Below are 19,154 nucleotides of genomic sequence, written 5' to 3'. Positions count from 1 at the left end.
CACTGAAGTATAGTTTAACTGACTATAGACTGAAGTATAGTTAAACTGGCTGTAGAGTGAAGTATAGGTAAACTGGTTATAGACCTTATGTATAGTTAAATATACTTAGACAGACGTATAGTTAATTAGCTAGAGACAAAAGCAAAGTTAGACTGGCTGTAGACACAAGTACAGAAAAACTGGTTACAGACTAAAGTGTAGTTAAACTGGCTATAGACAGACGTACAGTAAAACTGGCTATAGACTGAAGTATAGTTAAAGTGGCTATGGATTGTAGCATAGCACAGAAATAGAGAAAGACAGCGGGAAACACCAGAAGTGGGCTTAACGTGTTGTGAAAAACAGGTGAGAAATAACGATATCTTTGCAAATGTCATCACACATAAACAAAAACCCTCGCTATTTTCTTTCTAAAAATGCTAATAAATGCTCGTGCGACAGTTGACAACCTTAAAGGTCACATGCAACCAAAAAATCAAACATTATTAAAACACATTTATCACTTATTCATGACATATAATATACATTGCTGCTTTTAAAAAAACGAATAAGCAAAATTATAAGCGTACAATCGCGATTCAAAAGTGCAGTATTTTGTACTTGGGCTTACTTCCACCGAAACGAAGCCTGCGGGAGACCGAACCCAGTCATAGCGGGTGGATATGCACTCAAGTGTAACGACGGTTTCCGATTGGCTGTTTCATTTGCTGATATGCTGAGGGTTCGTTGTGTGTACAGAAAGATGATCTGTTTGATGGGCATTTTAGAAGTATAGTCAGTCACAAGAAAGTAAGATTCTTTATGGATAACAACTTCTTTTTGTGTACTTGATGCGTCGTTTCAGTGTGGATTCATATACTGTTGTCAAACAAAATCATATACACTAAAAGAAGTCGTTATCCATGAAGAATGTACAGAGAGATGCTGGGTTTGAAAAATACATGTTCTCTGAATTTGCGCTCGATCCAATTAAAAATCTTGTCAGTAGAGATGGTCAACTACTGCGTGGCTGGAATCTGTCATTCGTCCAAGTACAAAGCAGGACTTGAAACTGACTAGAGTTTGCACCAGTTTCCGTCAGATCCAGTCATCCGAAAAAAAAATGAATGTAGTATGTTTGCAACCCACAGACATAAAAACCTCTCATGTGTATCACACGTGCCTAATTACATAATGTGGCAGACACGGGACTAGGGTGCACGAGTCATAAATCAACTTATTTTCTTTACGTCGTATAGTCTGATAGGTGTTAAGTTCAAATTGCACGTGGTCAATGATTGAAGCTGTGTATTGCATATTGTCTTTAGCAGACAGGCAGGCAGACATATAGGTGTGAATAAACCAGACACTGAGCTTTCTCTGTGACAGAGACTGCTTACCACAATCAACAATTTTTTTTTTTTACGTAACGAGAAGATTATTTACTTGTTTGTGTACACAACCAAGATTAGACTATTGCTCACAACCTCAGACGCTGGGCATGCATACTGTTTCGAGCTCCGCGAACCTATTCACTGCGCATGCGTCACCGGCGCAGCGCAGCACAGCTCTTGAAACCAGTTTCCCCCCCAGCGCTGGGGGAATTTAGTGAAACGTTTGAACTCCGATTTCGCGGGCTTTGTCTTCATCGCGTTTTTTCAACTTTATAGGTTGAATTGGCATTTTTTATGATTTGTTTCGGTAAATGCATACCGAAAGGTACCAGAATCCGCAAAGTGTTTTACGTTGCATGTGACCTTTAAGTTTGGTGATAAAGTCATGCCAAGACTTACTGAGGCTCGGCGCAACAGTGCAATTGGTCATTTGGGGTCTTGGGAGTCTCAGTCTGCGATTGCAAGGCAACTGGATGTGTCACATGAGTACCATAGGGAGACTTTGGCAGCAGCAAGGGTCAACACGTGATCGCCCCAGGTCAGGTCGACCCTGTATGACCACGTCCGCTCAGGACAGGTTTATTCGGCTTTCGACATTTGCGGAACAGGTTCACCACAGCATCCTCCACATCATCGATAGTGCCAGGACTCAAAACATTTTCTCATCAGACTGTGAGGAACCGCTTACGTGAGGCTGGTAATCGTTCCAGAAGACATATGCGAGGACCTGTTGTTACACGTCAACATCGGCAACAATGCAGACAGAGGTGTCGCCAACATCTTCCATGGACATTGCAAAGGTGGAGAACTGTTGTCTTCAGTGATGAGTCACGTTATATGCTGCAACGTCCCGACGGAAGAGCACGTGTATATCGACGTCGTAAAGAACGCTGCGATGCAAATTGTGTACAGGAAGTGGACAGATTTGGTGGCGGTTTGGGTTCGACGCTACCGTGATGAAATCATCGGGCCTCATGTACTTCCTGTCATGAACAACCAGAACGTCATTTTTCAGCACGATAACGCTCGGACGCATACAGCAAGAATAACCAGGAATTTCCTTGCCAAGGACAACGTTCAGGTTCTTGACTGGCCCTCATGATCACCGGATCTTACCACTATTGAACATTTGTGGGACGAATTGGATCGTCGTGTGCGACAGCGTGACCCTCAGCCACATTCGTTACCTGCTGTGTTTATGGCCTTGAGGGAAGAGTACCAACTCATTCTCAGGCACGTCATCCGAACTCTGATCCAGTCTATGGAACGCTGATACCAAGCAGCCATTGATGTTAATGGTGGCCACACAAGATATTGACTGTTCTGCGACACTGACCTTGGACCGTTAATGTTCATTCAGGTTTTTCTTCATGACTGCCCTGTATTACTGAACCTTAAGTGTATAAATTGATAACGAGTTTTAGCTATGAGTTTCTTTTTCTGAGTAGTTTATGTATCGATCACACACTGTCGTTGCCACTAAGCACACAAATCGGTCAATGAATTCTGTGCCAAAGACAAATGAGCGTTGATTTAGTATGGCATTGAGGCCCATGAAGGATTGGTAAATGGGAGCTGCAGGTCAGGTTGAAGTGGAGTGTTCAGGATTATGAACACATTTCTGATAGTGGGGGTGTGATGGTTGTTAAAACTCGCCGCTTAGACCATGGCCACGGGTTAACGAATCTTAAAAGATAAATGTCCCACTAATATTGACAGTCGAACAGGAAACAGGATCATGGCGTCAACCTAGGCAGATGGACGAGGTGTTTCAGTATGTATTTTTGGGGTTCGGTATATATAATATGAAGGGAAGTCAACGACACACTTTCATCAACAGTTCTTGTAAATTGGGTTTGATCCTAACCCTCAAGACCAGTCACCATTAGGATCAAAGGACACCAGGCCTCAGTGAGAAACAAAGACTCTTAATCCGCCATAGCTGACCACCTTAGTGCAAATCCAAACCTCAACATCAGAGGAACACCACCACACACAAGGAACAAGGCTCACTTCAATAGCCGCAGGGAGTCGTCGTCACTACGTAGTTGTTGAATGGAGCGGCTGCTTGGACATCAGGACAGATTTCCATTGCATCCACCAAATATGCTGAAATGGGCCATCAGAAGAAGAGACAAGGCAGATGGAATCCATTTCTACACTTCAGGGTCTTCATGTTAGCACACAGAAGGAATCTCTCAGGGCCAAAGGTTTCTAGCCAAATCCAGCCTAACTGAACCTCAGTTCATGATTATGTTCACTAGAGTCTCTGACTAAGTCTTTTACAGTCGTGCACTTTCCTGTATATGTACATTTCTGACCAGTACACCCCCAGTGAACACATCCGTTCATTGTCCTGTTCTTATTGTAGAGGAACAAACACCTGCATTGGTCCTCTCTTTGATGTGACATACCCTTTCTGCTAACCTGCCATAGTTGGAATATGACCAACTAAAGTGAAACATACACGTATGTACGATAAATATTACATACATACATATAAATACATTGCACAGTTAAAATAGTCTCAGTTGAGAGGTCATCGACAGGAAACAAAAGAACAATAATGCAGACTAATGGTTGCTCATTAGATAAGGTAAATCACACGTATTGGTACTAGGACAAATCAGTTTATATTCGAGTACACGGATTGTGTCCTTATTTTTGAAAACAAACCCTGTGTTATGCTCTCACTTAAGTTTGGGCGAATTAGCGCGCTGATCTATTATTAATGTAGGGGTGAAACTTCACCCTATACATAACATCGTGTCCCAAAATCGTAGATAGATGCTGATGACGTTGATCACTGCATTGTCACACTCGATTACTTACGGACTGCCGCCATATTAATACTACTACTGAGTGTACTTATACCACAATGGGGCATGAAGATTGCACTCACAAACAGGACAACATCATAGCTCCGGACAAATGAAACTGCCTGTGCTACAAGGTTATCGTCTCACCGAGTAACGATTTTCAGTTTTGTGAATAGAGGTGATTTTAAACAAAAAATTCACCATCGTTGTGGAGCTATACTAGAAAGGTCCAGGTGCCGAACACGGTCAGCCATCCAACGACTCTCCGAGCTTACCGTTACTTAAATTCAACTGATCGGTGACCTGAGCCCTATGCACAGGACCACGCGCCTCCACATAGTTGGACTGTTGCTGAGTGTGGCATTTAATAAAAAACAAAAAACAAAAAAACACGATCCTAGTGGTTACGGGGCATTTCATTTCTGTATCCAGTTGAACTACTCTTCAGTCTATAGCCCGTTGAAATATACAATAGTCAAAGTACACTTCAGGCTATAGCCTGTCAAATCCTCTGTCAGCATATCCGTCATCAAATCACCAAAACAGGAAATCAGTAAGGATGTAATAGGCTGGCGGATGTAGTTGACACTGACGGAATACGTTATCTGCTAGGTGTTCATTAAGAGCCCATCAGCATGTTAACATTTTAAACTATTGGATCAGAATCTTAGGAATGGGCTTCACACGAATCCGGTTTTTCGGCGTACCGAGAGACCGCTTCAACCACTGGGCTACCCTACAGTTAATAGACTGTAGACAAGTAGTCCTCGTACCTAATAAATACATTAAAATGTTTCTCAAATTGGTCACCATGGCGTTATGAACGTTGCTTCTGTATTTGAAATGTTGTGGGCGACATTTACGGGACCTCGACCTCCAATAATGCTATTATCCAATATCGTGTTTAAATTCACTTCCAAGGAATTCTATGCGTGTTCACATCGTATACCTACCAGCCTTTAAGTCGCCTCCCTAAATTAAGTTGGCTCTTTGTTTCAAATAAACTATTCAGTCTGTATTGTATATCTTCCATAGGTGAATAGTTTTGTAAGCGAAAATAGCATATCTAAAAATCGTAAGATATATGTGCTTTACACCACCATCGTGTGTCATAAAATATTTTTATTCATAATTGTAATCAATTCTATTTTGTGCCGTTCTCTCATGTCACGTCGTATGTGTAAATGTCGACACTGAACTGCAATGCATGGCTTTGGTGCTGAATATTTACCTATAAAACATACATAAAAATGTATTTCAATATCATTTTCAACAACAGTTCTTATAAGTTTCAGATATGAAAGCCGAAAGAGCAGCAGGAAATGTGGTGTGTGAACATGTGATTGAATAGAATATTCTGCAGTAGGAACCTAAACATATTTAGAATATTCTTGTGATAGGTATCACATGTTTATTATATTTTTGTTCAACGGTACTTAATTGTACATCGTACGATTGTATCTTGATCTCACAATATATAAAACGGCAATAGCGGATCACCTAAGTTCATACATTGTTTCTGAAGTCAGAATCAAAGATAAAAGAAGCTTATGATAGCTGGACAATAGGTGGATGGATTAAGTGTCAAATTAACTTGGTCATGAGAGGATGAAAACCTCATAAAACCTAAGAATAAGAATGAAGATTTTTTTTATGGATATCAACTTCTTTATGTGAGAACACAACGTCTTTATGTGAGAACACAACGTTTCGGAGTTAATGCTTACTCCTTCATCAGGCATCACTTCTAAATGCCCTTCAAAGACCTCATAAAACCTCTCCGTTACAAGTGACATCACCATTTGTACCTGCCAGCTGTATATATTTCAACTGGAGCTCAGGAAGCATATCCTCGTGACGTGGAAAGGCGCTATATAAATAGCATTTTATTATATTATTATTATATTTTTTCCAGTACAAGTGGAAGCAGATATTGAATTAATCTTGCAAACAATCTACGAGAATTCTTCGGAAACATGCACATTTGTGAGATGCGATGACACTGGTGTACTGGTGTGCCTCTTGGACTATTGTACACTTAGACTTATCAAAGGCATGTGTGCAATCTCAACACACACGCACAACAGTAAGCCATTAATAGTTCTTAACACAGTTATGTGATGTCCAAGGTCAAAGTATGGCGAGATGAGCCTCTAAGTTTCACCCCTACATTGACAACACCGTCCGGCTGCACGTAACTCCTTAGGCTGCATGAAAACGTGCAATGTTTCATGGGCATCGGCGCGAAGCAGTTTTTTTGTTTTGTTTTTTTTTGCCAATAAAATAATTTTGACTTGACCGCGTCCCGATCATCCATTTGTCCTCTATAAGAATGAGTGTCTGTAAGAAAGAGTGTGACTGAATCTACAACTCATCAACACGTCCCAAACATCCCAAGCTGAATTTCTGAGTAAAAAATGAAAAATGTCCCTCCTTCATCACCTTTTTTCTCTCAATAATTAAAAATACAGTCCTACAGCCCTTGTCACTTTTGATACAAAAGTGCCAGAGAAACATTTCATTTTTTAAGCAGCCAAAGGAGTTATGGAATAACACGCCTGGTGTCACAATCATATTAGTCTGCAATATTTGCAATACCCTATGCTGAGAATTAAATTCAGTGGTATTGAGCATTCCGGATATTCATGTTATTCTGAACTCTTCTTTATTTTCTTAGTCTGCCGTGGTAGTGGTGGGATAAAATTGAAAGCGGCGTAAAATTCATTTATTATATTTTTCGTCTTTTCCGGATATACTGGATATATAGGTACAAAGGGCTGTTGATAATTTAATTCAATTACTTATTTTGTAGTTTATGATAATCTTATTTCAGCCAAAAGTTGAACTTTAGGGACTGATCGTAGCAATAACTTCTCCCTTGCAAAAATAAATAATGATCTCTCATTGCTATGCATTGCGCGGAATTTTCATATTGTGAAGACGACATGGTCTACCAAATCACTAGACTTTTAGCAGTTTGTGTAATGACATCACTCTTCAGAACGTCAAAGGTATTCAGCCATCAACTATTATTTGCTGTAATACAGTTAGAAGATTACTGCACAAATTGTCGAGTCCCTGCCCCCACCCCGCGAGAAAACTCTTTAACCACTATAGTACCTCCCCGCCCCTCAAAGGCGTATTGAAGCATTTACAAGTTCTTTCTGTTGTTGCTGGCAGGCGATACATTGATAATGGATAGTAGTGTGATTGGATTCATTAAAGACTTTACAGTCAGCATACTGTAATATATGTCAGTTAATAGTTAATGTTGACAAAACTAGTGTATATTATAGTTAGACAAGCTAGGAAAAAGTGAAGAATTATGAGTTTCAAAATGGAAGTTGTCACTCCATACGAACAGGACGACATGTTTTTTATGGGAAGGTTTAACGGATTGTTCAGTATCACTGAAATACTGCCAGTGGGATGTTATACTTTCACTGACTCACTCATTCATTCAATCAATCACTCAATCACTCCTCCCAGTCCAACAACACACACGGTCCAAAACGGCGCCATCACGGCACTCATTCATAAATGCTCGGTTCCACGGATCTCCAAATGATGAACAGGAAAGTAAGTTCGATGTTTTTATTGAAAAGAAACGCAATTTACAACCAACCATCCAGTTGGCATGGTCCGTTATTTATTAATTTTAGTGGTCAGTTATTATATCTTAATTTCTCTCTTCTTGAAGATTATATTTTTATACTATATTCTCAATAAAGGGAACTGTTTGTTTTCCTTTTTGAAGATATTAAAGACGGCGTGTACGTTGATGTATGTGTTGCGGGGCCCCCATGCGAGGCAAGTCAGTCATCCAACAAAGCTGCTACACCATGTTGTTGTCAGCTGAAACTAGAGTTATTACAATAACTATAAAGAAAGAAAAGATAAACAGCATTTTGTTTAACAAAGTGATCTGCAAAGCAAGGCCTTTATACACGCGTCCAGTTGAAGTATGTGTGTTAAACCTCTGCGCGTAACCAAACTTGATCCCACTTCAGCATCGATCTGCGCAATAGGAACCGATGACCTGTGTCCACCAAGTCAGCCAGCCGATCCCTCTAGTCGACTCTTCCGACAATCATAGTCGGCTTTTTGTGGCAAGCATGGGTTGCCTTTTCGACCCCAAATATTCATGGGTGATATTCTATGGGTGCACACTAATCCTTTGTGCAAATATTTCCCATTGAAAATCAAGCATGCTACAATCAACTGACATACTGAAGTGTATAGTTTCTTTATGTCCCCGATATATATCATCCCTGGTCGATGAAAGTGAAATATATCCTCAGCAAGCGTCAGACATTTCTATGTCAGTTATTAACAAACATTCGGTTTCGATTCTGTGTATGACCGTCTATACCATAAATATGTTCAGTTCAGAAATAATACCTTCAGCCGTATTAGATCAAATACAATATAAGTACATACCTCAAATTCTATTGATGGATGAAGCGGTGTTATTCAGGGCAGGGAGGCTGCTGTAGCTCTGTCCTTCATTAAGGATCATCCGCTTCCCGGAATATTTGACCTCACTGTACAGTGCCCAACTGTAAAGGCAAAAACATATATACTCGAAAATCTCCGATAATCGTGACTTTAAAAGAGTACGAAATAAGGCAATGCTTGTCTGGATCATTTCCCTCTTGTAAATGCCTCAATTGTTGAGGCAACTGAAATTAGGAAGTTGAAATTGTAAAATGATAAATTTACAAAGTCAAATTCCTAGAGGCGTACCTGGTGATTATCCCACCTCATTAAACAACTGTACAGTTTGCGAAAAATGATGTTTGTGTGTTTCCAAAAACAAAACATCACAGTTATATTTCAGCTGAACGCAAATGTGCTTACTCTCCCTCGTGGACAACGACGGATGACACGCGGTTGTCGAAGGCTCCAAAATCAGGCATATCTTGCATGACTGTCAAACATCCACCTCCAAAATGTTCCTTTTCGTATAGAGTCACCTTGGCGGAATAGTTTCCCTGCAACATGATTTTGGACAAATATAAATGTATAACCAGGTATAGGATACTGGTATCTATGTATCAACGATAGGAACTATGTATCGACGATGAAATCAAGTTAATGAAAAGCTGTTTATTCCTTATTTAGAAACATGAACATGGAGTGCCAGAAATGAGATTCACATCTTGAGAATGGAACCCGGGAACGTTCCTGTTGTAGAATAAATGTTCTATCAATTAAATCACATATACACATACCATAATTTCTGCTGCTCTTTGGGCTTATAAACCTGTAAAAAGAATTTACTGATGCGTATAAACCACAAAAACAAATTTATATTAAGAACTGCCATTGCAGATGCTACTACAATAATTACTTTACATTTGTTCTATTGGAAAATATTCATCCCGAAGGTCATCATACATTACAGTTGAACTTTACACGTATGACGCGGTATGAGAGAATAGGCACAAAACAGACTTGATTAAATTTTATGCACGAAAAGACTGTGTTTGTGTCTCAAGATGTTTGTGTCTTCTGGTTTCAGGGGTTTCTTAGCTTTATTTTCCCTGATAAAGATCTTCAACACAGACCGAGCAGTGAATGTGCTGTTAAAACTCAACGTCCCTGTATTGTGATTTATGAAGGCAACGTAAAGACTGGAATGTTTTCGATGTGAAGCCGCGTAGAATTCCGGACAAGTGGAGTTCCATATTGTAATATGATTTGGAAACATGTGGAAATAATTTTGTCTTTAACCTGCATGCAATGTTCAGTGCCATTCACCGTTGTGAGGGACATTGGCCAAAATCACTTGTTTCATAATCCCTATCTTGTTGACAAAGGCCGAGATCTCAAGAATGCCGTTTACAACATTTCAAATAAAGCAGATGAGAGAGATCTTTACCCTCGGGTCACTCACTGGCTGTTCATAACGCCCTGGTGATTAAATGATTAAATGTTGCGAACTTCTAACGCGGCTGCTGGTATTTTTCGACTCCTCCATTATCTCAATTTATTAATAATCTTCCGTAAATAAGCCCGACACGCCATAATGCAAGACAGATATACGTGAGTTAGCCCACAATACACATAATTCTACCATGAATATGCCCAGTGTACATAATCAAAACGTTTATGATTTCGTTGGAACTTATGACCACAGGCTGTATACTGACAAATACATAATCAGCTCGAAGCTGGGATTCGAACCCTTGATAATGTCCTATGTGATACTACACCTATGGTCCAGCCGTGTCACCAAGGCTATCGGACCAAGTTCACATATCAGGGGATATATAGAAAAGGTTTACCTGGTCTTGGTGATGACATTCCCGTGTGTGTTTCGGGGATGGAGTAGCGATCTTGGGTGCTTGGTGTCTTGTATAGCAACATGTCCGTGAACCACGCAATGCGGTTATCCAATCACAAATAACTGGCTTGAAATTATAAGAATTCGTCAAATCCGGACATGAGTGAGACGAGGACTGTGCCGACATTTCAGTATCTGTCCGGGGTTAGGGAGAGATACACAGCAAATTCATCAAATGCACCAGAAGATCTGAATTATATTCAGTAATAGAATGTAGCTTGTCGGGTATCCTCTATAACATACAGACAACTCTCCCACATAGTTCAGTACTTCGTCAGTTTCTGTTCAGGTTATGGGTGCATCAAATGCGTCTGACCGTGGCATCTGACACCACACACGTTTACATGGTGAACGTGTACAATACGCTAAGGCCATGTAATACCATTCCTATTATATAAAGAAACATTTAACGTGGCCTAAAATGGTGGTATATGGGTTGTTATCTCCTTTAAGCGTGGGTAAACAATTGTAAACTGTAATTTGGGGAAAACAGTAAAACGTTAATTGGATAAATAAATATTAATCAGTATGATTTTTTGGTACATCTAAGCACTTGCATACTGCAACACTACACTCCTTCTAACCCTTGCAAACACGTCGCACAGCGAGCTCTCTCGTACAACGTGCTCTGTCGTACAGCGTGCTCTGTCGTACAGCGTGCTCTGTCGTACAGCGAGCTCTGTTGTACAGCGTGTTCTGTCGTACAGCGAGCTCTGCAGTACAGCATCCTCTGTCGTACAGCGAGCTTTGTCGTACAGCGTGCTCTGTCGTATAGCGTGCTCTGTCGAACAGCGTGCTCTGTCGTACAGCGTGCTCTGTCGTACAGCGAGCTCTGTTGTACAGCGTGTTCTGTCGTACAGCGAGCTCTGCAGTACAGCATCCTCTGTCGTACAGCGAGCTTTGTCGTACAGCGTGCTCTGTCGTATAGCGTGCTCTGTCGTACAGCGTGCTCAGTCGTGCAGTGTGCTCTGCTGTACAGCATGCTCTGTCGTACAGCGAGCTCTGTTGTACAGCGTGCTCAGTCGTACAGCTTGCTCTGTCGTACAGCGAGCTCTGTCGTACAGGTGTGCTCTGTCATACAGCGTGCTCTGTCGTACAGCGTGCTCTGTCATACAGCGTGCTCAGTCGTACAGCGTTCTCTGAAGTACAGCGTGCTCTGTCATACAGCGTGCTCTGTCATACAGCGTGCTCTGTCGTACAGCATGCTCAGTCGTGCAGTGAGCTCTGTTGTACAGCATGCTCTGTCGTACAGCGAGCTCTGTTGTACAGCGTGCTCAGTCGTACAGCGTGCTCAGCCGTACAGCGAGCTCTGTTGTACAGCGTGTTCTGTCGTACAGCGTGCTCTGTCGTACAGCGTGCTCAGCATGCTCAGTCGTGCAGTGAGCTCTGTTGTACAGCATGCTCTGTCGTACAGCGAGCTCTGTTGTACAGCGTGCTCAGTCGTACAGCGTGCTCAGCCGTACAGCGAGCTCTGTTGTACAGCGTGTTCTGTCGTACAGCGTGCTCTGTCGTACAGCATGCTCTGCCATACAGCGTGCTCAGTCAGACAGCGTTCTCTGCAGTACAGCGTGCTCTGTCATACAGCGTGCTCTGCTGTACAGTGTGCTCAGTCGTGCAGTGTGCTCTGTTGTACAGCATCCTCTGTCATACAGCGAGCTCTGTCGTACAGCATGCTCTGCCATACAGCGTGCTCAGTCATACAGCGTTCTCTGCAGTACAGCGTGCTCTGTCATACAGCGTGCTCTGCTGTACAGTGTGCTCAGTCGTGCAGTGTGCTCTGTTGTACAGCATCCTCTGTCATACAGCGAGCTCTGTTGTACAGCGTGCTCTGTCGTACAGCGTGCTCAGCCGTACAGCGAGCTCTGTCATACAGCGTGCTCTGTCGTACAGCGAGCTCTGTTGTACAGCGTGTTCTGTCGTACAGCGTGCTCTGTCGTACAGCATGCTCTGTCGTACAGCGAGCTTTGTTGTACAGCGTGCTCTGTCGTACAGCATGCTCAGTCGTGCAGTGTGCTCTGTTGTACAGCATGCTCTGTCGTACAGCGAGCTCTGTTGTACAGCGTGCTCAGTCGTACAGCGTGCTCAGTCGTACAGCGAGCTCTGTTGTACAGCGTGCTCTGTCATACAGCGTGCTCAGTCGTACAGCGTGCTCTGTCATACAGCGTGCTCAGTTGTACAGCGTTCTCTGCAGTACAGCGTGCTCTGTCATACAGCGTGCTCTGTCGTACAGCATGCTCTGCCGTACAGTGTGCTCAGTCGTGCAGTGTGCTCTGTTGTACAGCATCCTCTGTCGTACAGCGAGCTCTGTTGTACAGCGTGCTCAGTCGTACAGCGTGCTCAGCCGTACAGCGAGCTCTGTTGTACAGCGTGCTCTGCCGTACAGCGTGCTCAGTCGTACAGCGAGCTCTGCCGTGCAGCGAGCTCTGTCGTACAGCGTGCTCTGTCGAACAGCGTGCTCTGTCGTGCAGCGTGCTCTGCAGTACAGCGTGCTCAGTCGTACAGTTGGCTCTGTCGAACAGCGTGCTCTGTCGAACAGCGTGCTCTGTCGTACAGCGTTCTCTGCAGTACAGCGTGCTCTGCCGTACAGCGAGCTCTGAGAAACGGAAACATGCAAATCGTGGAAGTCTCAAAAGGAGCGTCTGTCTATATCTATCTCACTGTGCCTTACAGAACCACTCTCAATAAGCGTAAAACACAGTTGCCACCAGTTACCCAGATGCATTGTGAATCATTTTACGACCTCATCAAATAGGGACAGTCTGTGACATCTCAGTTAATGTCATGATGACAAAACTTCGCCATAGAACATAGAAATACTGTTTTACTTTCACACGAGAAAATTCGGAACGCTGAGAAGTCGGTCGTTGTCCGAATAGATTAATAAGACTCATGTTTCAGTATGAATATTCACAGACTCTCCCGGGTGTGCCAGCGATTGGACGTCCAGATCAAGATGTTGATCAAGAGTATCCAATGAATGTCTTATTGGGTTAGAGCTGGTGACTGGAGCCGTGGCAGTACTATGATATGGTGGGTCCTGAAGTGTGTCGTGTGGAATATGACCTGTACTGGTTGCAAAATGGGAATGACGTGAGGCTGTAAAATGATCTGTGTAACATGGTGATTTATTAATGGCCTGGACTTGAAGATCTACTAGGCATGGGAGATGGTGGCAAACATCGTTAAACGTTCTTCATCAAACTACCTCCACATCTCTGCCACTCTTCAAACTACACGAGGTTACAACAATCTGAGTGAGTGAGTGAGTTTAGTGTTACGCCACACTCAGCAATATTCCAGCTATATGGCGGCGGTCTGTAAATAATCAAGTCTGGACCAGACAATCCAGTGATCAACAACATCAGCATCGATCTGCGCAAATGGGAACCGATGACATGTGTCAACCAAGTCAGTGAGCCTGACCACCCGATCCCGTTAGTAGCCTCTTACGACAAGCTTAGACGCCTTTTATGGCAAGCATGGGTTGCTGAAGGCCTGTTCTACCCCGGGACCCTCACGGGTAACAACAATCTGAACAGTCCATCACATTTTCAGCCAGTTTGACACCTCTGACAATTCTTATGGGCGTAATCTGCTTAGCTGCAGTTGGTAATATCTCTGATTATCTTGACCTATCATTGACAAGTGTCCACTTGTGTTAAACCTGTCCATTTCCAATGTGTTGTTTGGAGCATAGCGTTCCCCATGACTCTTCACAAAACAAAACGCGTCCACTTTGCTGTTGTGGCCATATGCTGTGTAATTCACCACCTCGACTCTCCGCCATACTCCCCCGTGACCAATTCGTGTTATTCCGGGACAAGCGGAACATCAGAACTGCTTCAAACAAGAACGATAACTCTATTCCTGGTGAATACCTATGGTTATAGTTACTATCACCGAAGGACTCATACATTGTATTACGGTTTCGGTTTTTGCTTATTTATTTGAAAGAATTAAACCTCCTTCATACACCTATAAGAAGGAAAAACATATTTGTTAAAGACATTCTGACATGATTACCACATTATATTTCTGGAAAGGGTTTAATAGTCACAAATGGGATTTGTTTTACTGAATAAGCAAATAAAAATTATGTTTCAAAAAACAAAACAAGCTATATTAAATTCCAAATCTGAAACTCCAAAATGACTTTTAAAATATTTCTCATTCGTGTAGCCTTGCTGTCATACCCCAAATGGAATTTTGACTGTATTCGCTGCAAAATATGTTGGTGACGAAAATTAAATACTCAGGCTACAATATTCCCTATATATGTGAAATATGTGACCAGTCGTAAAGATTAAAATTAATCAGTTACATACAGATATAGTATTATTGTTTTGAAAATCGGAGCGATTTATAATCACATTTTCTAAAACTGTTTAAAGCGCACGTACTATCACCACAAGCCCGCAAGATCGTCACAAAAACATTCAGTTAGACTAAATCGCTTGATTTTTATCAAAACCTTTACATTAGACAGTCCAATCCTGTTAGCTATGTTCTTTGCACTTTAAATATGACGATATATATGTTTCATGACCTTTTAAACAATAACGTAATGTCATAAAGGATTTAAGTAGTCGGGATAATTTTATCACAGCACTGTTTCCATTACACACCCTCTAATTGGTTTGTTGAAGTTTTGCACATAACAAACATCGAGTGGTGGAAGTCTTCTTGGAGATTACGGAAAGGGCCGAGTGGTGACGAATGTTCCACGTCACGGGCTGCGTGGTCGCGTTTCCCCACTTTTTCAGAATGGTTTGATCGCAGTCTGTTAAACCCGCACAAATCACTCCCGCGTGAAGTAGACATGAATAACTCATATGTCGTATATATTTCGTATCTGAATATATGCAAAACTTAAATATTCCCTATACTTTACTATTTATAAATTGTACAGTCTATATCCAGTTTTATACAGACACACCCAGATCCACCATATGTAAAGGTTTAACATTGGTTCCAACCTTTACTGACAATGAATGATGGAAATCGTAAGTTTTACACAGTAAACTATTTTTCCTCTGAAACACGATTCTAATTCATTATGTTTTTATATAATTTTAAACAAACTGGTTTACAAAACCTTATTCAACATGAATTAACTCGCACTGTGTATTTATAACAAGGGTTTCCTCTGTGATGAGTGAAAACAGCAGAAAACAGAAAAGAGCTTAGGCATGAATTTTGTAATGCGACGTGAAATAAAACCATAATAGGTCCATCAAGAAGGTTGTGAACAGTGGATTTGAATGTCCGAATGTCAAAAATATTTTGAGGAACACTTGAAGACCCTTAGCAAGAGAAATATATTACCTGGTATTTACACACACTACTTCCTGTATTGAACATTTGACATACAACCGCTCATAACTCTTGAATTTTCCACTTTGCCTGCATAGAATAAACTTAGTCTACACTAACCAATAACTGAATACAGTATACTGATTTGTTACTCTTCATTGAAGTACAGATAATCTACTTACGATAATCCCTTCACTGCATTCAATGTGTCATCAGATATATTGTTTCCAAGTATTTGTACCTACTAAGGTATTGCCTACTGATTTAGGAGTTGAAACTAAACATTAACCGGGAATCAGTGAAATCAGTAAAAAGGTGCAGTATACATTCAAAGACAGTGTAATACGAATTCAGTAGTTAGAGCAAAATACAAGAGGTGGTAATATTCACATCAATGCAACAAAAGGAGCCTTTGCAGTGTAAGAATTGCTGGTCTTCTTGTAACTTGAGATGATATTCCACACTCACCCCGTGTCAAGGACCTGTGTGTTTATCTTTACTCCCTGTCCAACCATGGAGCGACATGTGAACCATCTCTCTTCCATCTCCTCTCAGTTGGTAACGTCAGCCATTTTGTAACTACAGATTCAGCTAAAGAGTCACTTCTTCTCTACAGGAATGACTATTGCAGTAGCCTAATGTCTGCAATCTCTAATGATCTTCTCTTCAGAATTAAAAAAGAATTCAAAATGCCGCTGCCAGAGTTGTCCCTAAAATATCTAAATGGTCTCATATTGGCTGCCTGTTGAAGCCAGAATTCACTTCAAGATCCCAAACACGGCCTAACCCCACTATACCTCTCTGAGATTTTGTCAACATAATGCCTGGCCGTTCTCTCCGGCTCCACGAATCAAGATCTCCTCTCAGTTCCCCAAGTTCATCTCAAACACTTTGGCAGTCGATGATTCATATTTGCAGCACCAACCCTATGGAGCAGTCTTTCTACTGCCATCAAAAATGTTTCATCTTTAGTCGTATTCAAGAAATCTACAACGTATGACTGACAAATACTCTCATGGTCATTCTGATGAACTGTCATGTTATCCTCAGAAACTCTAGTGACTCTTTCATATGTGGCACTTTCAGCATGCTCTGGATGGACTACGGCGCACATGAAATTTCATTTATGTATTAGCAGGGATAATCTACAACAGGGATAGGTCACTCGCTTGCTTTCTTGACCATTTGTAAATATGAACGTGTGTCTCGACGCACACGGGGACTTGGCTCGTTCCCAGCGCTACTTCAGCTGTGTGTAACCAAGGAGGCTATATAGAGTATATACGTTGTAGATTATTGCTGGTTTAACAGAACTTCAGCCAGTTTATTGTATCAGTCAGAATTTTACGATGGATTAATTAATTAATTAATTATAGTAAGAATTAAGTGCAAGAATTATGTGAATGAATGAAAGAAAGAAACGCAGTAAATGAAAGAAGTACATATGTGAATGAATGAAAGAATAAATGATGCACTGTGGCCTTCCCTCCCAAAACATGTTAAAGAACGCAAAAGTATGGCGAAAATACATGCATTAACTCGAGCTGTCCTTTTTGAAAAATCTACTTAGAGACATTTTTGTTTACGTTAATAATTAATTCAGATATCTTATTACATGTGGGGAATGGAATAGACACACGGTTGTCGAAGGCTCCCAAACCAGGCATATCATTCGTGACTGTCAAAGAACAACCTGTAAAGCATTCCTTCTCGCACAGGGTCACCTTGGCGGAGAAGGGCAACAGGATATTGGATAACACCATGTGTATGACGTTTCCAAATTCAAAGAAAGTAATACTAATCCCATTTTAGCAATATGAGAAAGGGACGGCAGAAATGAAATTCACCTCTTGAGAACTGAACCACATAGCTATCAACTATATATCTACTGAGATCATGAAGTCTTTTAATGGGTAGTTTTATCTAGGATTCATGTTTACGCATACGTCGAATATAGGGGGGGGTGTTTCACACGAACAAGGATCAGAACCGTAACGATATCAAGTAATATACGTTGTTTGACCATAGATGGAGAATATAATCCCTAAACCAAAATACAACAGAAACGAATAAAGAAATATCACGATAAATCTTTAAATATGAGTAGGTTCCTTTGTGGAACAAATGTTCCATTCTATTCAGTCAAATTCACATACCATATTTCGTGCTGCTATTCAGGCTTTCAGACCTATAAAATAATATCAATAAATCCCAATACCAAATTTAAAAGAACTGTCGTTGCATATGGTACTGAAATACAATAATTATTTTACATCTGTGCTATCTTAAACTGTTCAGTCTGATGGTCATGCATTGCGGTTCAATGTTGAAATTTACACAAATGACGTGGTATGAGAGACTGGCACAAAACTGAATTGATTAAATTTATGCATTAAAAGATTGTGTTTGTGACACAAGATGTTAGTGTTCTTCTGGTTTCGAAAAGTATTTTACGCTGGTATTGGTTTTATTTATCCTCTTAAAGATTTACAAAACAGACTGAGCAGTGTACATGTAGTTATGACGTAGAACATAGGTGTTTTGTGGTGTATGGGAACAACGTAAAGATTGGTATTTACTAGATGCAAAGATGTGAATATCCGTACAAGCAGATTTCCATATTGTCAAAAATATTTGGAACAAGGGCATTCATACATGCATATCTATCATAGAATGTCTGGAAATAATCTGAATCTTTTACATGCATGCGATGGTCAAAGCCATTCACCGCTGAAGAGATCTCAAGAATGGCGTTTACAATATTTGGCATAAACCAGAAGAGAATGGTTTTACCCTCGGTTGACCATTGGCTGTATTTATTGAAAGTTCATAAAGCCATGCTGAGTAAATGATTTAACAAAGAGTTGCTAAATTCTTAAGCAGGAACGAAAGGACCCTAATGCCATAAGTGGCCGCTGATATTCCGTTTCTTCCAGTATCACAGATTATTGATATTTTGCCGTAAATAAGTCCACATGCACGTCACGCCTTAATGCAAGACAGTCGCCATTGTAAGATATACCTAAATTAACAAACAAGACACACAATACTGCCATGAATATGCCCGGTGTGCATAATCAAAACGTTTATGATTTCGTTGGAACCAATGACCACAGGTTGTATGCTGACAAATGAATAATCAGCTCGAAGCTGGGATTGGAATCCGTCATCATGCTTTTTGGCGAGCCTATGAGATATAGCACGGCGAACTGCGGCGCCTAACACGTCGGGTCCAGCCGTGCCTCCAAGTCCACTTAACAGAAAGAATGAACATACGAAAGGTATGACAGTCTGTGTGTG

At 41.2% G+C, this 19,154-nt stretch overlaps 1 protein-coding gene and 1 long non-coding RNA gene across 2 annotated transcripts; both read right to left on the bottom strand.

The window, feature by feature from the left end:
• Nucleotides 1-7,772: 7,772 nt before the first annotated feature.
• Nucleotides 7,773-10,545, bottom strand: LOC137296818 (uncharacterized). The gene is made up of 5 exons (XR_010957665.1): nucleotides 10,483-10,545; nucleotides 9,427-9,458; nucleotides 9,053-9,186; nucleotides 8,633-8,751; nucleotides 7,773-8,053 (listed from the first exon to the last, which is right to left on the bottom strand). It is a non-coding gene; the product is annotated as an uncharacterized lncRNA (long non-coding RNA).
• Nucleotides 10,546-12,793: 2,248 nt separating this feature from the next.
• On the bottom strand, nucleotides 12,794-14,328 carry LOC137296494 (uncharacterized). The gene is made up of 2 exons (XM_067828282.1): nucleotides 14,310-14,328; nucleotides 12,794-13,134 (listed from the first exon to the last, which is right to left on the bottom strand). The coding sequence occupies exons 1-2, from the start codon at nucleotides 14,326-14,328 to the stop codon at nucleotides 12,794-12,796; spliced, it is 360 nt and encodes a 119-aa protein (XP_067684383.1).
• Between the last annotated feature and the right edge of the window lie 4,826 nt (nucleotides 14,329-19,154).

This window comes from Haliotis asinina, chromosome 9 (assembly GCF_037392515.1).
Source record: "Haliotis asinina isolate JCU_RB_2024 chromosome 9, JCU_Hal_asi_v2, whole genome shotgun sequence".
Classification (NCBI taxonomy): Eukaryota; Metazoa; Mollusca; class Gastropoda; order Lepetellida; family Haliotidae; genus Haliotis; species Haliotis asinina.
Note: the sequence above shows the minus strand (reverse complement) of the source record. Positions and strands in the feature narration are given on the sequence as shown.